Source organism: Neovison vison, chromosome 10, assembly GCF_020171115.1.
Source record: "Neovison vison isolate M4711 chromosome 10, ASM_NN_V1, whole genome shotgun sequence".
NCBI classification, from domain to species: domain Eukaryota; kingdom Metazoa; phylum Chordata; class Mammalia; order Carnivora; family Mustelidae; genus Neogale; species Neogale vison.
In genome coordinates this window covers 58,037,530-58,058,286 of record NC_058100.1, presented here as the reverse complement: position 1 = coordinate 58,058,286, position 20,757 = coordinate 58,037,530, and the positions used below count along the sequence as shown (strand labels likewise).

The window sequence follows — 20,757 nt, the reverse complement described above, 5'->3', positions numbered from 1 at the left end:
CTAGGTGAAGATACTTTAGGAAAATAAGGGAAAATAGACACCATGAATCTCCTTCTAAGTTTTGTCTTTTGAAAAGCACACAATTAAATAACATAACAATGCTATTTGTAATTAGGGCTAAAAATTCCAAACAGTTACCTGTTTTTGATTATAGACAAACATTGCCAAATTGATTTCTAATTCTAAAAAATGCTATTCCTCATGGTACTGCAGTGTCATAATCTATAAAAAGCAGAGAAGATAATAGCTTAACTGGAAATTTTGGAAAAACAACTTTTGGAGGAGCTTCATTTGTTCTCCCCTTTTATTTGCTTAATACTTTTCCCATGGAATTAGCAGACATTATATTTCCTGGTAATTTAGGCAACCTTGTAATGATGATTATGGGCAGCCTTAAAATTTTTCATAGTGCATATTGAGATTCATATATGGTCTCCCAACTGTGAAACACTTCTGGTGGCTACGACAGCACCAGTTCATGACTATCTGCTAAAATGGGTAATTAAAAGAAACCTCTAAGTTTAAAAAAAAAAAAAAAAAGAGGAGAACTTTTATCTATGGGAGAAAAACCATAAAGTTAGAAGTGAGACCTTTGTGTTGCTTTCTGAATAACAACAGAAAACAAAGTTCCTAAAATCAAGAATTTTATTTAAAATATTTGTGGTTTTTTGTGGGAGAAGGGGAAAGGAAAATTATTGCAGACCCTATTTCATTTTTATATTTTGGTCCTTTTTTTGTTTTAACAGAAATAATCAGAGGTGAAAAAGAATCTCTTTTTTTCATACTTCAGGAAATAATTCTTAACCGCACCAAGAATTCTAGAAATTCTGAAAAACTAAAGGTTGCCATCTATTTGTTTTCTATGAATGTGAAAAAATAAGGCATGAGAAAACCTACTTCTCCTCCAAGAAGAAGAATCTTGACATAAATGATACTGAAGTAAGAAGGCAAACTTTTAAAATTTCTAATTACCAAGAACATAACGTAAATGAGTTTGGGGGCCTTTTGTTTTCAAGTTTCATTTGGTTTTGCTTTAGGATATTTCCAGTTAGAAAACTTCTCTTTATTTCTCTTTTTGAAGCTGAAAGAAGATTTCCCCAAACCGAACTTTCCAGCTGCTGGGTTAAGAATGCAGAAGGTGTTTATACTGTATACTTCCTCCACAGATAAGAGACCTGCCTTAGTTTTCTACTGGAGGTGAATTACCAAACGAGCCTGGGATAGCAGCTGCTTTTCTTTTTTTTTTTTTCCCCCCCTTTTCTTTTTTCCCTCCTGGATTTTTGATACTCCGCCCCCTCAAACTCAGGTGGGTGTGGGCATTGGCACTGAACTGCGGCAGGATTTTTCCTTGGATAGTCTGGTCTGGAGCTGGGGCAGCGCTGGTGCTGTGGAAAGGCCAGCTGGCAAGATGATGGAAGAAATCTCCATCATGGTAGCCTATGACGCCCATGTTTTCAGCCAGCTGCACGATGAAGACTTCCTCACTAGTCTGGTGGCCGTCAGCAAGCCCAGGTCTATGGTAGGTGGTGTGAGTGCACTCCTCTGGGGCTGGGTTTTTTTTCCTTTTCTAACATGATAGCTGTGTTCCTATAGCAACTGAGAAAAACTTCCTGGGAATTAAAATAGAAAGTATTGCGTTTGGCTTTGTGTTCAGGCTACAGAAAGGTCTGCAGGTTTTTAATGATTTATTTACATCACTAAACACTGTGACATGTTTAATAGTGCATTTTAAAGTGCTTTAGGAGTAAAATTTAGGTTACTACTTTCATATGTAGTGAGGGTCAGAGGAGTTGTAGAGCGGCAAATACCACTCTGTCCCGTGTGTTCGCCTTGCATGTGTGTTCATGATTATCAGCTGAAGCTTACCTACGTTTATTTATTTTTTTTTTTAAGATTTTATTTGTTTATTTGACAGAGAGAGATCACAAGTAGACAGAGAGGCAGGCAGACAGAGAGAGGGAAGCAGGCCCCCGCTGAGCAGAGAGCCCGATGCGGGACTCAATCCCAGGACCCTGAGATCATGCATGACCTGAGCCGAAGGCAGCGGCTTAACCCACTGAGCCACCCAGGCGCCCCAAAGCTTACCTACGTTTAAATGCAAACGGATTCAGTCTTCTTGAAGTGGAACATTTGTAGGCTAGAACATAGCGTGGAGAACTGAACTATCTAAAAGTCAGATAACTTTCAAAATGTTTACGTTATTACTAAGAACTATTAGGAAATTAACTTTGAATACAGTTACCGTTTGGATTTAATATTTGGAGGTTTTTTTTTCACTGTTCTCCAAGGGTCTTGGTATGCATATCCTTGCATAACAGAAAAATGAAGTTCTTGAAAATGTTTGTTTCTTCTCTGTGGATGTCATCCTCATAATGGCTAGAGTTCAAGATAGCAGTGAGCCATACTTTGTAAACTAACTTTCCCAGCCATTGCCATAGTAGCCTCTTACTCATTATATTTGATAGTGCTCAACACAAGCAGTAGAATGAAAGACTGTATTGTAACAGTTATCTTGCTAATATGAAACCCTGATCTCTATTTTAAGGCATAGGAACCTTAACAACATAACCTGGCAATTTCTTCAAATAATAACCTGCAATGAACAATATAAAGGGGATCTCATAAATTGATTTTAAAAGACTTAAGGGTTATAGTAAGTAGATGCAGCCTAAATTTTTTAAAAGGTTTTTTATGTATTTATTTGACAAAGAGACAGAGCGAGAGAGAGGGAACACAAACAGGGGGAGCGGGAGAGGAAGAAGCAGGCTTCCTGCCAAGCAAAGAGCCTGTTGCGGGGCTCAATCCCAGCACCCTGGGATCATAACCTGAGCCAAAGGCAGACAATGACTGAGCCACCCAGGCACCCCATAGATGCGGTCTGTTGCCGTTGTTTAGATGCTGAATTGAACAAACTATAAAAAACATCTATAATTGACCGCTAGTTATTTAATGATACTAAGAGGATTATTCATTTTTCTGCAATAAAGGTAATTATGTTTAAAATGATGGTTTAGAGATACATATTAAGATAATTATGGACAAAACGTCTGCAAAGATTCAGAAACATACATAATTCAGTAGAGGGTTGGTGATGTGGATGAAGCTAGATGACTATGTGTTGGTAATTGTTGAAAGTGGGAGTTGACTATATAGGGATTCATTTTACTCTGCTTTTTTAGGTTATTTTTTTAGGTAGGCTCCATTCCCAATGTGTGTCTTGAACTCATGACCCTGAGATCAAGAGTTGAATATTCCATTGACTAAGCCAGCCAGGTGCCCCTGTAGATGTCTCTATAGATACAGTTGAAGAGTCAGCTGAACCAAAGAAAATAGCAAAAGCCAAATAAATACAACACAATATACATCTATAAGTGTTCATTAATACAGAAATTATTTTGCATTCTTGTCCTATTTAATATATATAACTTACATTGTTTTCAGTTATATATATATATGTATGTGTATATATATATATATAATTATATATATTATGTGGATATTACTGCCGATCCGTAGTTAAACCACAATATTTTACCAAGTCAGGAGAGTTAGTCCACCAGTAGTTGTGGATAATCTTTTAAACTTCATTTTAGCCATGAGTTTCACTATTCTGCCATGAAAACTTACCCAGAGAATTCAGAACTTTATTTCATTCCTTTTTGGTGGTCTTGTCGGGATCCCCCTTCAGGTGTCTGAGCTGAGTCTTCAAGTGCTTGTAGGAATTTTCCATGCCAAAGGAGAGGAAACAAAAACAGATAGAAAGTGGCACACTGAAGAGGACATGGGAGACTTAAGGCGGGAGGCAGTGACCTGACCAGGTCCTAGGGGGCATCCCAGCAAGTGTAGGACATTGTGTACTGTGCATGTGTAGTCATGTGCGGGGGACAGGAGACACAGAGAGGAAATGAACCAATGAATTAATATCGGTGTGCTTATGAGGAAACACTTCCATTCGTAGATCAGATGAATATCCAGTATGTTGGTGTATGCTGTGCCTTGATACAACTTTAGCTCCCCCAAGCACACTTCAGCTCCTAACCCTAGATCATCTCTGCTATGAAATTTGGTCACTAGCATGGAAAGTCTCAGAGGTATGATAAAGACACAAAATATTGTCTTTATACTACATGTTGAAATAATGTGGATGTTGGGGTATTGAATCTTATTATACAACTTTCTGGAGATACATGGTTTTCGTTACCAGATGTGAAATTTTTAAAGACTTAACTGGTATAGCCTTTCGAAGGTGATTATTTGGTTTCGGTTCATGTGGAAAAGTCATACTAAAATTGTGCTGAGATGAAATATTTATCATTTACTTTTAATTTCATGTTTTTTGTTTTGTTTTGTTTTGTTTTGTTTTTTGCTTTATCTGAGATGAGCCCTTTAAATTGTGTGAAAAAGATACATACTCAGAATTTCTTTAGTAAGGAATAAATTACTTCTCAATCTGATTTATTACCGCACTGTGAAACAAATTACATTTGCTAACATATGAAATCCTTTGGGTTTATGTCGATTATTACAAAGGGTATTTGGAAGGTTTCTTAGTACAGGATTAATTAAATATCTTTCTGTAATTGGGACTTTGTTTCATAATGGAAGGTATCTTGATTCCTCAAATGGTAAAAATCCCATTAAGAATAGTGGTTTTGGTGTGGACACTGAATCTTTTCTTGTTTATAAGTAGCCCTGTGGCTTTCTGACATTTTTGGTGGAGACTCATGGTACAAAAATACAAGCCATTATGCACTCAAGACTAAAAGAAAATTTAAACAATACTTTTGTTGCTACTTGTGATGTATTCAGGTTTTTGTTTTGTTTACGGGCTAGTTATATTCCACTGAATTTATTTCAGAAATGTCTCAAGCTACACTTTAAAAAATATGGCAATATCCTGTTGATCCTTTGAATAATAATGCAAGAAAATCACAAATCCCTTTATACAGGTCCCTTTAGAGAATCATGGCAAGAAAAAGGGATAAGGAAGCCAAGCATAACTCCTCTTGTCTTCCAGATCTCTCTCGCTTTCTCATTCATTCTCTCTCTCTCTCTCCGCCCCCCTCCCACCCAAGAAATTACCTGGGCTCCTGGCTGGCTCATTCAGTAGAGCAGTAGAGCATTTGACTCTTGATCTAGGGGTTGTGGGTTCAAGTCCCATGTTGGGTTTAGAGATTACTTTAAAAAAAAAAAAAAAGGAAATTGCATAGGCTAGCATTATACTTACTGAGAGAACTAAACAAAAGTTGAGAGTCACCACTTGCAAAACTTAAGAACTTTTTAATTGCAGGGGTACCCGGGTGGCTCAGTTGTTAAGCGGCTGCCTTCAGCTCCGGTCACCATCCCAGGGTCTTGGGATAGAGCCTCACATCAGGCTCCCTGCTCAGCGGGGAACCTGCTTCTCCCTCTCCCACACCCCCTGCTTGTGTTCCCTCTCTCGCTGTCTCTCTCTCTCTCTCTCTGTGTCAAATAAATAAATAAAATCTTTAAAAAAAAAAAAACTTTTTAATTACAGAATAAATAAGTTGATGTGTAAGGTGAAAATCCAGTATAGTCAAAAGGGCTCCAGCAACATTTAGAAAGGTGCCTCATTGAACACAGGATTCCGGCTTTCCTCTAACAGATTATTTTTTCTGTGGTTTTCTGGCTGAAATTAACTTGCTTGCATTTTGAGACAAGTTGTACCCTCCCCCATTCTCCCTCCAAGAACACGTATCTTTACATCTGACCTGAGTGCTCACACAAGGAGTGATAAACAACCGAGGGGGGCAGTCTCTGAAGTTGCCTCCATCACGGCCTTCTGTGGCAGAGAGGAATGGCCAGCATTCTTCTCTACCTCCTCCACCATCTCTAGTAATTTCCAGGGCTGGCTAGTGCAAATACAGAGGGAAGATCACACCTGTTATATTGATTATGCATTCCGAAGGAAGCTTTGAATATGTATTTAAATTTAAAATGTATGATTTAAACAGCTAACAAGCCTAATAATAACCAATGCACACTTACTGTCAAGCTGGAATATTTTAGGTTAAATGTTAATTTGTATCCTGCTGAATTGTTTTCGTTTTTTAATCTATAGAGTGGTTACGAAGGGAACTTTGTGTTCTGATGTCTTTTAGGGCAGTATGTAACGTTACAGACGTTTTTGGGTTACTGCAATGTGCTGGTATAAATAGAATATACCTTCCTCCAAAGACCTCACAGACAAGTAAAAGAAGAAAAATAAATATTTATGGCAGTGATACTTGGCTTTGGTAGGGTAGAACAAAGTGAAGAATGATTACCATGGGTTGAAGAGTATGGAAGAAGGCATCAGAAGGGGGTGGGGGCCCTTAAGTCCAACTTTGAAGGCTGACCAGGTACTCACCAGCCAGTGGAAGAGGGTAGGACCTTTCTGAGCAAGGGGGAACAGCTTGTGCAAAGGCCGAGAGGTTAACTGCTTTGGGAGCTTTTTAAGTTACTGTGTCCCATTCAAGTTTTAGATCTGCTACTTACTTGTAATTTACCTACATTCTTTACGTTTCACTTTCCTCATCTCAAAATGAGGGATTTAGTACTGGTTGTATTGGATTGCTGTACGGATTGAATGAGAGCATTTGTACAGTATTTAGCACAGTGAATGCCGGTACTGTCTCCCTTCTAACAAGGAAAGGGCTGTTCAAACTGGAGAAGGCTTAAAGGAAGGAGTGGGTTGAGTAGATAAGGCACCACAGTGATGCGGAAGGAGGAGGGTGGACAAAAGGAGAACATGGGCTCGTTGGGTTACCCTGTTGAATTACTTTGTTTGATTAGGGAATCACTATCAGGATATCAGTCCTGTGAGAAACTTGAAGCCTTCTGCCATGGAGATGGTACAGAGGGTCTTAGGTTTGAGCCTCAGGAAGGTGGGAAGGTAATACAGAATGAACAGGAGGGATTTAGGTGGGCCAGACCACCTGCTGAGTAGGTGTAGTGATTCTGGCAGCAATAATCTGAAATAATCGACTGACGGGAGCCACATGGCCCATGGAAAACTTTTTAAAAGGCGGTACATCAATGCAGGTGGGAAGTTGACAAGTGTCTAGACTTAGACACTTGACAATGGCAATGTGATAAATTAGTCCACACATGTTGGTTAGTTCTTGGCAGTACATACATATAATAATACTACTTAGGAAGAAGCAATAGCTGATTTGCATGAGAAGAGTATATTATAGAAGTACGTTGACAATTACTGTGAACTTCGTACTTTATATAATTGGAATGATTGTTACACCAACTTGAATGGGAAAGTTGGTATCAAGAATGTAATGGAGGGGCGCCTGTGTGGCTCAGTGGGTTAAAGCCTCTGCCTTTGGCTTTGGTCATGATCCCAGGGTCCTGGGAAGGAGCCCTGCATCGGGCTTTCTGCTTAGCTCTCTGCTTCCCTTCCTCTCTCTCTGCCTGCCTCTCTGTCTACTTGTAATCTCTGTTTGTCAAATAAATAAATAAAATCTTAAAGAAAGAAAAAAAAAAAGAATGTAATGGAGGGGTGCCTGGGTGGCTCAGTCCTCTGGGTGTTGGGCTCTCCATTTCAACTTGGGTCATGATCTCAGGGTTGTGGGATCAAGCCCTGCTGTACTGGGCTCTGTGCTTAGCAGGGAGTCTACATGAGATTCTCTCCCTCTCCCTTCCTCCCTGCTGTCTCTTTCTCAAAATTAAAATAAATACATCTTTTAAAAAAAATATTTGTTGGAGAAAAGATGGCCTGACTTTACTAGTTTCCACATCTAGAAATTCTAGGTCACCTACCACCGTAAGGGACTTGGTGTTCAGTGTTGAACACTGTCCATTAACAAAAGCTGTTTACCCATGCTAACACGTGTCTAGGCTCTATTGCCACTAGATATTTGTTCTTCACTGATAGATACCAAAATAGCATCCCTGTGCCAGCAAAGGAAGGGAGCTCTTTCAGGGAGCTACGCGTTATCTGTTCTATCAGTGGATGAGGGCAAGCTGAAATTACTGCCTCCTTACTGGGTTGGCACACTCATGTAATCTAGCATGCCAGATTAGGAAGAAAAAAAAAATTCAGAGCAATTCCTTGTGCCAGAGATGGGTAAAACAACAAAATCAATAGTTATTTCTAAATCTTCCCTGGATATACATTTCAAATATTGATTCGAATAAGACCTAAGACCCATTGATTTGTCCATATTTTTTAAAAATGTTATTAGCCGAGCATTTTTTATTCTTAATTCCCATTTACCTTGTACACGTTCTGGTGCTATTCCATCAATTTCAGTTCAGTATCAGGAGCCAAATCTTCCCTCATTTGGTTGATCAGTTCTGATAATGAGTTAAGGTTCTTAACAATTGCAAGTAATAAAATCTTGAGGTTATCTTAAACAAGAAAGGGGACTTATACGGATACAAGGGTGTGTCCCTTTAAACTCAAGGGCAGAAGTTCAGCCAGGCAGCAGGGCTGGCACAGGACTGATGCTGGCCAGCATTCTCCCTGTCTCTTGCCATCTCATTAACTTCTCTCTTGGCCTCTCCTTTATTTATCTCTCTCTACCCAAGTTTTCTTCTTCATCATTCCCAAGGAATATAGCTGCCATACAGCATCCAGATTTACTGTTCTGTCATTTGCAGAGAGTTAAGCTGCTACCCTAAATCACAACTCCAGAATCCTCAGGGACAATCTGGCCGAGACGTGTCAGGTGACGTGACATCACGTAGAGCCTGTAGCCCATCTGTCTGGGTCAGATCCCACCTCACCTCTAACTAGCTCGCTGGCTTTTGGCAGATTACTTGACCTCTCTGAGCTTCATTTTTTTCATCTGGAAAATTAGAAACGTATTAGAAGCACCTTCTAGGATTTTGTGAGAATCAGATCAGTCAATGCAAGTAAAGTACTTGAGCTTACCTCGCACACAGTGAGAGGCATGTGTGCATTACTTGGTATTACTCCAAACTGATTTCTCTTCGTGAAAGTCTTGAAATAAAAGGAGATGAACTTTTACCAGACTTTATAAAAAAAAAAATTCATTATGTAGAAATTATCTAGGTGGTTTTGCTAATAAATATGAAATCATTGAACCAGTTCTGTAAAATAATTAGAACCTCTCTGCATTTAATCCCATGTAAGATTTGAGAAGTAATCTTTCTGTGCTTGATCCTGGGGGTGGTGTTGATTTGTAAGTCAATTTAAACTATTTGGGGGGAGATGTTATAGAAACGGTTGACATAAAACATATAATATATTAAATTTTTTTATTTCTGTTTTTAAATCCTAACTTATCCATAGTGGTTGAAAAAAATCTTATTCTGGTTTTTAGTTTGTTTTAGCACCCATGTTTGTATTCAGTTTAATAATCAAAAATTTTCATTGGTCTGCTCCTATGTGCTCTGCTAGATTTTTAAGCTCTGGGAGTGAGGTGTGAACATGAAAGACATAGGAGTTGTGAGTCTTATATTATTTTGGGGAAAAGACAGAAATATTAGCTAATGATATTATCACCTAGTGAGAAGTATTATACAAAGACTTAAAATGGAGTGATATCATCAAAAGGGTTTAATTGGAGGCTTTATTTTGGGTAGTCACTGGGGGCCTCTGTGGTATCATTTGAGATCTGAATAACATCCGTGGGAATGTCAGAGAAAAGCTCAGGCAGAGAAAAGCTTTAAGAGAAAGGTCCCAAAGTGGTAACGAGTTTGATACACTAACAGAACAGAAGGGTCAGTGTGGGATCACAGTGTGGAATGAGCACCAGGGGCAGACAGTGGTAAGAAACGTGGTCGGGGAAGAAGTTGGGAACCAGGTTAGGGTGGAGGGGGAGGGCCTTATAAGTCAGAAGGAGTTCGGGTTTTATTCCTCATTTGATGTCCTTGTGTTTTAAAAATCTAATGGATCAGGTTTTAGACTTGGTTAACAGAAATCTAAATTGATGATTAAATTATTGGAGAAGCCAGTATTATATCAAAAACTCACCACAGTACTCAAACTCAATATGAAATGAAATTGTAACATTCAAACTCGATGCTGGGACTACAAGCTGGCTTATAAATGGGATTTGCAACAAAACAAAGCAAAAATAACACAGGAGCCCTGATCATTGCAATACCCACAATAGGATTTCTGGCAGACTGAGATATTGAAGAAGCCCACTTAACCTGATACAGTCAGGAGTGTAATTGGTTAATAGAAAAAAATTGGCTCAGGGGATAAGGCATAAAAAAGGAAAAAAGTATATAAACATTTATTTTAACGTAAAACATCAGTATATATTCATTATCAGTTTTGTTATAGGAACCTTAATGCCCTTTTTTAGACTAGGAATTCTGAAATACATAATACTTTATAGTTTGTTTCCTTAGGAGGGCAGCAAACTAATTAATGGTGCAGTCTAATGTAAGCTTTGTGGAGTTGTTTTTTTAAGAAACTTTTTACATCTTTGATAGTAGCATTGCAGTCATTTAATGTGACAGTGACTTTTCTGTTTCACCACTCAACAAGAGCACTCTTAGCATATTATGTTGCACAAAAAAACCACCATAAATTTTGTGGCGCTCAATAGTTAGCATTTATCTTTGTCTTATAAGTCTTTGGATGGTTAGAGTTCGGCAGATCTTGGCTGGCACAGATGGATATAGCTGAGTTTACTTAGCTTCAGGACCCAGATTTGGTCAGATCTGCCATTCTTTTGTAATCAGTAGGCTATCTGGAATGTTTCCTTCTCATGACAAGAGTTTAGAAATTCCCAGAAAGTGGGGCACCTGGGTGGCTCAGTCAGTTAAATATTTGCCTTCAGCTCAGGTCATGATCCCAGGATCCTGGCTCAGTAGGGAGCCTGCTTCTCCTTCTCTGTCTGCTTGTGCTCTTGTCTCTCTCTGTCAAATAAATAAATGAAATCTTTAAAAAGGAAGGAAGGAGGGAGGGAGGGAAGGAGGGAAGGGAAAAGGAAGGAAAGGAAGGAAGAAAGAAATTCTCAGAAGGGTAAGTGGAAACATTAGATGCCTCTTAAAGGTCTGGTCTCAGAGCTCACACACTTTGATAACTGTCCATGTTCCATTGGCCAAAGCAGATCAGAGAGTCACTTCCAACATGGTGGGACAGGAAAGTATATAACACCATGGAGGTTGGAGGAGGGGTAGTGACTATTTCCTGAACAGTCATCCACCACATATCTAATAATTGACCTTTCATGTAGTCATCATGGTTAGGTAGCTATCTAAAATACGTAAATACTGTGTTTTTCATAGCATACTTTGTTTATATTCACACAAACTGTATATCCACAGATTTGTTATCAGAAAATGACATATGCCCAAAAATACAATAAAACCTGACTGTAAATTCAAATTACCACTCTATTATTCATTTTCATTTTACTTGGAACTTTGAAGTGAATTGGCATTCTTCTTTCCCATCTCTCCCAGAGGTAATTAAAAACAGAAAACTCCACTGTGCCTAGTGGCTCAGTTGGTTGGTGTCTACCTTCGAACTCAGGTCATGATCCTGGAGTCCCAGGATTGAGGCCCATATCAGGTTCCCTGCTTGTTGGAGAGTCTGCTTCTCCCTCTGCCCCTCAACCTACTTGTGTTCTCTCTCTCTCTCACATAAATAAAGTTTTTTAAAATAATAATAATAATATAAAAGAAAGAAAAAAATCTCTCCTATTCAGTGATGTGCTATGGTATGTCAGCTTCGTTATTCCAGTCTGAACCATCTTTATAACCCAGGGATTTTTAAGAATCTTTATAACCCAGGGCACCTGGGTGGCTCACTGGGTTAAGCCTCTGCCTTTGGCTTAGGTCATGATCTCAGGGTCCTGGGATCGAGCCCCGCATCAGGCTCTCTCTTCCCCCCAACCCCTGCCTGCCTCTCTGCCTACTTGTGATCTCTCTCTCTCTCTCTCTCTGTCAAATAAAATAAAAAATCTTAAAAAAAAAAAAAAAAAAAGTGGGGCTCCTGGGTGGCTCAGTGGGTTAAGCCTCTGCCTTCGGCTCAGGTCATGATTCCAGGGTCCTGCGATCGAGGCCTCATCAGACTCTGGCCAGCAAGGAGCCTGCTTCCCCCTCTCTCTGCCTGCCTCTCTGCCTACTTGTGATCTCCGTCTGTCAAATAAATAAAAAAATTAAATTTTAAAAAAAAAAGAGTCTTGGGGTTATGGACTCTTGACAGTCTCAAGTTCATGGGCCCCTTATCAGAAAACTGTTTTTAAATGCATAAAATAAAATAAATAAAATTATACAGGAAACCAATAATACTGAAACATAGTCATCAAAATAGAGAAAAATCACATTTAATAAATTCAGGTATAACTGACATATAAACATCAGCTTCAGATGTATAATATGATTTGACATATGTATGTAAATTGCAGGATGATCACAATAAGTCTAGTTAACATTCAGCACCACACGTATTACAGTTTTTTCCTTGTGATGAGAATTTTTTTTTTTTTTTTTTTGCTGGCATCAATTTTTTTTCTTTTTTTTTTTTTTTTAAAGATTTTATTTATTTATTTGTCAGAGAGAGAGGGAGAGAGAGCGAGCACAGGCAGACAGAGAGGCAGGCAGAGGCAGAGGGAGAAGCAGGCTCCCTGCCAAGCAAGGAGCCCGATGCGGGACTCAATCCCAGGACGCTGAGATCATGACCTGAGCTGAAGGCAGCTGCCCAACCAACTGAGCCACCCAGGCGTCCCTTTTTTTTCTTTTTTTTTTTAAATAAAGGATGAGCCTGGGTGGCTCAGTGGGTTAAGCCACTGCCTTCAAGAACAGGTCATGATCTCAGGCTCCTGGGATCGAGTCCCGCGTCGGGCTCTCTGCTCAGCAGGGAGCCTGCTTCCCTCTCTCTCTCTGCCTGCCTCTCCATCTACTTGTGATTTCTCTCTGTCAGATAAATAAATAAAATCTTTAAAAAAAAAATAAAGGATGAAATTTGGTCTCATTCAGAGATTCATAGGCCTCATACAGATGGTTAAAACCATTCTTCTCTTTCTGTGTTAACCATCTCCTAATTTCACGTAATGTCCACAAGGTCTTTAGATCTGTTTGAAATTGTCCTTTGAGGAGATCCACCAGACCACTACATAACAAAGGCTTGACCAGATTCACTACTGTATCTCAGTAGATATCATCATCATCAAAGAGATGTACAAAATCCTTTAAAAAAATCTGCATGGGCTGCCTTTTCATTGGCTGCTGAGTTCATCAGAGACCAGGTGCTGCTTTCTGTCTCATCCAGGTCCACGTAGGGCCCGACACCCTTGGAAAATGTCTTGTCCACCCCCAGCTTCCTCTTCCCTGTGGTGCTTCAGGCATTCCTGGTCCTGGATGAGAAATTTAAGATCTGCCCTCAGCAACTGTCAAATGTACAGTAGAGTATTATTTTCTGTTGACGTGTAGTTGATGTATAATGTTTTTTTGTTTTGTTTTGTTTTTTTTTAAAGATTTTATTTTATTTATTTGTCATAGAGAGAGAAGCGAGAGCAAGCACAGGCAGACAGAGTGGCAGGCAGAGGCAGAGGGAGAAGCAGGCTCCCTGCCAAGCAAGGAGCCCGATGCGGGACTCAATCCCAGGACGCTGGGATCATGACCTGAGCCGAAGGCAGCCGCTCAACCAACTGAGCCACCCAGGCATCCCGATGTATAATGTTTTATTAATTTCAGGTGTACAACATAGTGATTTAATGTTATATGCATTACAAAATGATTACAGTGATAAACCTAGCTACCATATGTCATCATACAAATTTGTTAGAATACTAACTATATTCTTTATGCCGTACGTTGCATCCCTGTGTCCTGTTTATTTTATAACTAGAAGGTTTTACCTTTTAGTCCCTTTTGCCTATTTTACCCTTCCCCCTCCCCAACACTGCAATGGATTATTATTAATTATAGTCATCATGCCATACATTTCATCCCCTGGACTTAACTTTATTGTTAAATTTAACTATTAAGTTAGTTAAATTTATTAGTACCTTTTGACCACCTTCACCCATTTTCCCCACCCCCAGCTCCCCCAAATCAATTTTGTGATAGAGTACTATGTGCTTCTTTATTAATACTAATTTTTTATTTATTATATTACTAATACTAATTATAATATTAGTATATTATATATAGTAATATATATAATAGTAATATTATAATACTAATTTTACTTTATTAATATTAATATTAATTTCTAATTAATATATTTATTATATAACAATGGTAGCAAGCAGAATAACTACCATAATTCTAAAATAGTGATAAATACAAATAATATTTTGAGATGTATGCAGTAACTGTAATGTGAATGAAAATATCCATAATAGCTGATAGTTTCAGAGGTGCAAAATTCAGAGGTTCAGAGGTTCAGGTTCATCACTGCTCAAGGACACTGAATTCTCTTTACAGTCCCCTAACATCTGAGACACAGAGGTTTTAGGATAACATTCTTTCCCTGATGGCTGGCTAGGAGAAGTCTTGGCCATGCCTTATGTTCTCTGTCTTCCCTCTCTCCAAGATACAGAGAATTACTTGTGAAACTTGTGTGATTATGTGATTAATCTCCCGCTAACTCATAACACCCGTGAGAGCAAGGCTGTGTCTGTTTTTGTTGGCCATTATGTCACCAGCCCTGCACTGTGCCAGGTGCATTGGTCTCACTGTGTATATTTAATTGATAGTATTGGGAGAAAATGAAGCACCACATAGATAAAATCATTGGTCTACATGACTTTGTGACCGTTGAATATATTCATAAATCTGTGCACATAAGATAGGGATAGTTACTTAAATTTTTTTTTATCCTGGTGTTCCTGAGTGGCTCAGTGGGTTAAGTGTCTGACTCTTGATTTTGGCTCAGGTCATGATCTCAGATTTGTGAGATCGAGCCCTGCAGTAGGCTTTCATGCTGGGCGTGGAGCCTGCTTGAGAGTCCCTCTCTTCCTCTCTCTCCCCCCCCCCACTTTTTTTTTAATCCTTAGACCTTCATACTAAATTTTTTCCTTTTATTTCCAAGTTTGTATTTTTTAAAATAATTTTTTATTTTTTTATTAACATAATGTATTTTTAGCCCCAGGGGTGCAAGTCTGTGAATCACCAGGTTTACACACTTCACAGCACTCACCATAGCACATACCTTCCCCAATGTCCATAACCCCACCACCCTCTCCCTAACCCCCTCCCCCCCAGCAACCCTCACTCAGTTTGTTTTGTGAGATTAAGAGTCTCTTATGGTTTGTCTCCCTCCTGTTCCCATTTTGTTTCATTTATTCGTTTCCTACCCCCCTAAAGCCCCCACTTTGCCTCTTAACTTCATATCAGGGAGATCATATGATAATTGTCTTTCTCTAATTGACTTATTTCACTAAGCATAATACCCTCTAGTTCCATCCACGTTGTCACAAATGGCAAGATTTCATTTCTTTTGATGGCTGCATAGTATTCCATTGTGTGTATATACCACATCTTTATCCATTCATCTGTTGATGGACATCTAGGTTCTTTCCATAGTTTGGCTATTGTGGACATTGCTGCTATAAACATTCGGATGCACGTTCCCCTTCGGATCACTACGTTTGTATCTTTAGGGTGAATACCCAGTAGTGCAGTTGCTAGGTTGTAGCGTAGCTTATACTAAATTCATAAAATTGATTGTGGAGGGGCACTTGGGTGGCTCAGTGGGTTAAGGACTCTGCCTTTGGCTCGGGTCATGATCCCAGGGTCCTGGGATCGAGCCCCGCATTGGTCTCTCTGCTCAGCAGGGAGCCTGCTTGCCTTCCTCTCTCTCTCTGCCTGCCTCTCTGCCTACTTGTGATCTCTGTCAAATAAATAAATAAAATCTTTAAAAAAATTGATTGTGGAATCAGGTTAGAGTCTAGTTAAGTACTTAAATATTAGTTCTTGTTAAAAAGTGCAGTACTTGTGTCTGTTGTATCTTACTCAGTGGTTCATTCAACATAAGTATCTCCTGTGTGCTCACCTCTGAGCTATCTTTAAGGAGATGGTAATCTAGTTCCAGAGATAGCCATGTGAACAGTTCCTGTGAACCTGGGTAAGAGGGCTATCAGAGTTGTCTGAGATGCCTCCCTCTTCTTTGCCTGTCTGTCACACCCTGCGCCCAGGGCACTCACTGAAATGAGATATTCTGTCTGATTTTTGAGTTGTACGTTGAGGTTCATTTTCCCTGCAGGTTGTTTTTATTTTCCGTCTCTATCTGCCACAGCATCTGGCACATAGTATCTGAAATCAGTAAAGGTTCTAATTAGAGAGTAAAGGAATAATCAAGAGAGTGTGGGAAATAGAGATATAATTCCATAAATATGTGGACACTTTTTAGCATTTTGGTTTTTAAGCTTTTACAATTTTACCTTTTTTTTTTTTTTAAGATTTTATTTATTTGCCAGAGAGAGACAAAGGGGGAGAGAGTACACACAAGGAGGCAGAGAGGCAGGCAGAGGCAGCGAGAGAAGCAGGCTCCCTGCTGAGCAAGGAGCCTGATACGGGACTCGATCCCAGGACCCTGGGACCATGACCTGAGCCAAAGGCAGTGGCCTAACCAACTGAGTCACCCAGGCATCCCCAATTTTACCTTTTAAGGAAGTGGTACATTCACATGGTTTCAGAATTTCAACAAATGTAAAATGGCATCTAGTGATTTCCAGCACACTTCTATTGTCCTTTGATATTACTAGTTTTTTAGAGTTACCCTTCCAGTAATAGTTTATGCAAATAAAAGCAAATTTGTATGTATTCTTCCCTTCTCCTTAAACAGAAATTTCATGTCCCATTCCGTGCTTGTCTCCTCTAACAGAATGTGTTGGAGATTTTTCTTTGTCAGTACATCAAGAACTCCTCGTTCATTTGATAGCTGCATAGATAAGTGTTTTACTATATGGATTTCCATGTGTTTACCCAACTCCCAGTATATATATATCTGTATAAGGTTGTTTCCAATATTTTCTGCTACCCACCATGGTGCTATGAATAATCTTGTATATCATCATCTCAAATATGTGAGGATATCTGTAGGTTAAATTCCTAGGAGTGAAATTGCTGGGTTGAAGGGTAAGTGCATTTATAATTTTGATAGATAGGGCGAAATTGCTCTCTTTAGAGGATATATCATTTTTCTCCACCAACAATGGTGCCATTCAAGAATGGAAACTTTGGAGTAAAATTCTAAAGAAAAAAAATAGAAAATTTTCAGGTCATCAGGGGGAAGAAAAAGCTGTTCCATCGAGAAGAAATAGTATTTTCAGAGGCACGCAGGAGTGAGAATGCTGGGAATTTCAGCTTGTTCTGTGTGGCTGGAATACGGGAACCAGGCCAGAAGGTGGTAAGATAGTGGTAGTTAGTTGGTCATGAATGGTTTTGATTGTAATGCTAAGGAACTGATATTTTTAATTCTATAGATGAAGGTTTTAAGTAGGGATGTGATGTAATGAAGTTGATGAGTGCATGTTACGGAAAGAATAGATGTTTAGATCTATTTAAAGGGAAGGTGCCCGGGTAAGATATCCTTATATGTTAATAATTATATCCATGTCCAATAATCTGTGATATGAGTCTATATAGAAAAAGAGTTAGTAAACATATTAGAAAAAAATTTTTAAAAATAAAAGTGAAAGTTGCCAAATAGTTCTATTCCCTACAGATCTTTTTGCAACTTAAAGGTTTTTTTCATCATTAATGACTAAAATAGTCATTACCATTACCATTAGTCATTTCCATATACAAAATATGGAAAATGCATATAAATAAAATCTAAAACTGAAACAAAACAATAATTGCTCATAATTTTGCCACTCTGAGATATTTTGTGTCCACATAACTCCTATTCTTAAAATGATCAAAGAAAATCAATATTAGGTTAGAAAATACAAAGTGGTTTTCAAAGACAAACACTTGTGAAAAGATCCTTGTCATTTCTTCCAGGAAGAAAGAAAATAAAAACATCTAAATATTCCTGCATAAATCATAGCATAGTTGTCAATGTAGGCTTATACAATGCGGCCTCCTCTTAAACATATGGGTGTCTTTTAGAGACGTAACCATTTTATTTATTTTTTTGCTTTAAGGACCTTCACTACAAACCTTTTGATAGATGTCCGTTACATGTGCTGCTTTTCCTCTTTGTGACATTTTACTGGCAGGTACTTCTCTAATCAGGGTATCGATTATTGGCCACACGGAATGTGTAGAAGGATGGAATGTTTCAGAAAGCCAGGCTCCACTGTGCATACTTGGAAGTCTTTTTGTGGATTAATCATAATCGCCCAGTGGGCCCCTTGTAGGGCTTGTTGGCACAGTCTATGGAAGATCCTTTTCAGGCTGTTCTTCTTCGGGAGTAGGATTTGAAAAATAATCTCCAAGTCACTGATACTGTGTTTGAATACATTCATCTTCCTGCTTTGCAAGTGCATTGAGGTATCTTGAAATAAATTTTTTCCGTCCCCAGTTACATCCTAAGAGTTTGAAGGGGGAGGGGAGGAAGGTCCCAGGTGCATTTACTGATCTTTCCATTAGAGTAGACCAAGCTGATAGATTCAACAGTTCTGATGATTTGGGATTCAGGCTATCTTAGGTAGTGTTAAAACCCTGCAGTATTTAATGGTAGAATCAGCATAATTTCCCTTAGTAGTTAAAAGCTAACCCTTGGTTAGAAGCTCCAAAGCTCTGCACTACCCTCCAGCCTAGCAATCACACTTCCATTAATTTGATTCCTTCATGTAAAATGGTCATTTTTATTGCCCCTGCCTGAAAGGTGCCAATTGCTTTCCCTCTTGGGTGTAGGCTGCTTAGCTTTCCTCTTATTAAAAAGACAGGAAATATATCTTCCACTGAAAGTACGAACGTCATCTGTAAATGTGCAGTCTAATTTCTCATTGATTTGAGCTCTTTGAAGAAGATTCAAAAAGCCAGGTGTAACTGAGCGCTCAATATTGTCACACTGGAATGAGAGGTGTTCAGTGACCAGCCTTGCGGATGATGGGAGGCTGCAGAGAGGGGGTACGAGGAGGGCTGGGATAGATGGGGTATAGTTCGTGTAACTAAGAGGGGGACGAGTGAGTTGGCTGGACTCACAGGTTCCTTTGTCTCCTAAGAAGGACTTTGAACTACTACGTCGGGAAGTGAGCACTTTTTATAATCGTTGATGGAAGTAGATCTCAGTGCGCTGCATTTGGGGCATTTGGTGTTGAGACTAGACCCAGGGAAGAAGAGAGGTCATTTGTGAACAGAAACTAGCCAAGAGAGCTTTTTCTCAACCCTTCTCGGGTCAAAGCACGATAGATACTCTACCAAAACGGGTTCAGTATGTAAATGGAGTAATTGAATGAAAGTTCTTTCTGTTAATTGGAAATACTAGAAGCTGTTCTGTGTAATCTCAGCAGATTTGAGAATAAAGTACTGAAAATACTCAAAGGATGTAGAAATAAATTTGATGCGATACTAGTATTTCATGATAAAGAGCTACTTTTCTCCTCCCTTAAATTATCTTTAAGGGAACAATAGAGATAAACATGCTGAGAAAGAGAAGTACCATTTCCATCCCGGGTGAACTGAAGCCATTCAGCCTACTCAGTCTTTCATAGTGACCTGTATAGTTCGCAGTTGTTTGCATATCGAACATATTGAATATTATGTAAAATCACAATGAATTCATACTGAACATTTCACCACCTGTGACCTGTTGAGACCAAACCCACAGGACTCAGCTGGCTTCTGGTTTCAGGGCCTGGGCCCCTCTGGGCCAGGACCATGTGACGATGACCGTACTGTGTGAGGACAGCATGGGTGGCATCACGCTGACCCACCTTGCTCGCAGTGTCTGTGTGGCCCGTCTGCTCACATGGATCACCGGTCTTCCTCTGCTTTTAGAGAATTTCCCACATAACAGTAAAATGTACTTGCCTTTGGTGTGTTGGGTACCCCCACAAAAGGAAAGAGTTTCCTTTCTTAACTCTGCACGGACTTCACATGAGGAGACTTGCAGTAGGAGTGGGAAATGAATCTCCTCGCAAACCGAGACGACAAAGAACTGACCTAATGAGGAACATAAAGGGCAGGGTCCACGCATCCTGCAGGGTTCGAGCGCGGGTTTCCTCCCAGTGCCACGGAAATAGACACAGACATAGACATAGTCATTATTTTTATATTGAATTTAATTCCCTTAGCACATTATTCCTTTTTTAACTCATTTACTCTTCGCAGCAGCTCTAGGAAGTAAGGGCCGATTTGGGGCTGATTCTATAGACCGTCAAACAGAAACCACAGACTAACCAGCCCAGGGACACTGTGGCCAAGTAAGAAGGTCAGGATTTGAACACTGGCTTCTGGCTCAAGATATAGTGAGGAAGGTGCTCTTCCTCACTGTTCAGAACTCAGGGCCCTATGCTTTGTACTCACTCACTCATTAGTTGTTACACCCAATGTCAATATATACAATATATAATCAAACTTGATGATATATTTGATTATATGTCCCTCTGATTATCAGAATCCTGAAACTTTCTACACTTCAGCAGTTTCTGAAGAAGATGGTAAGGTAGACATTAGTACTATAATTAGAGCTTTCTTAATTTTTCAAGCATGGATCCTGAAGGTGAATGTTTGCTCTGACAGTGATCAGCAGTTTTACCCGATTCTGCTCACTTTTAGGGATTGGAATAGGAAGGCAAGCATGCTTGTCTAAATTCCAGAAGTTCCATGTTTGACTTTGCGCTCTATACATGGCAAGAGAGCCTTGTTCTCTAGCAAGCATACTGACACTGGATAAGTAAACCTGTTAACAATTCC

General features: G+C 39.3%; 1 protein-coding gene across 4 annotated transcripts in view; it reads left to right on the top strand.

Moving 5' to 3' along the window:
* Positions 1–20,757, top strand: part of RABGAP1L (RAB GTPase activating protein 1 like) — a 770,846-nt gene that overhangs the window by 665,165 nt on the left and 84,924 nt on the right. Inside the window, exon 1 of one of the 4 annotated variants that reach the window (XM_044267372.1) lies at positions 1,297–1,519. The exons of the other annotated variants lie outside the window; for them this stretch is intronic. Within the exon in view, the coding sequence (XP_044123307.1) occupies positions 1,409–1,519 (111 nt within the window). The 5' untranslated portion in view covers positions 1,297–1,408. Of the gene's footprint in view, positions 1–1,296; positions 1,520–20,757 lie in introns of those variants that run through there. 4 annotated transcript variants of the gene reach the window in all.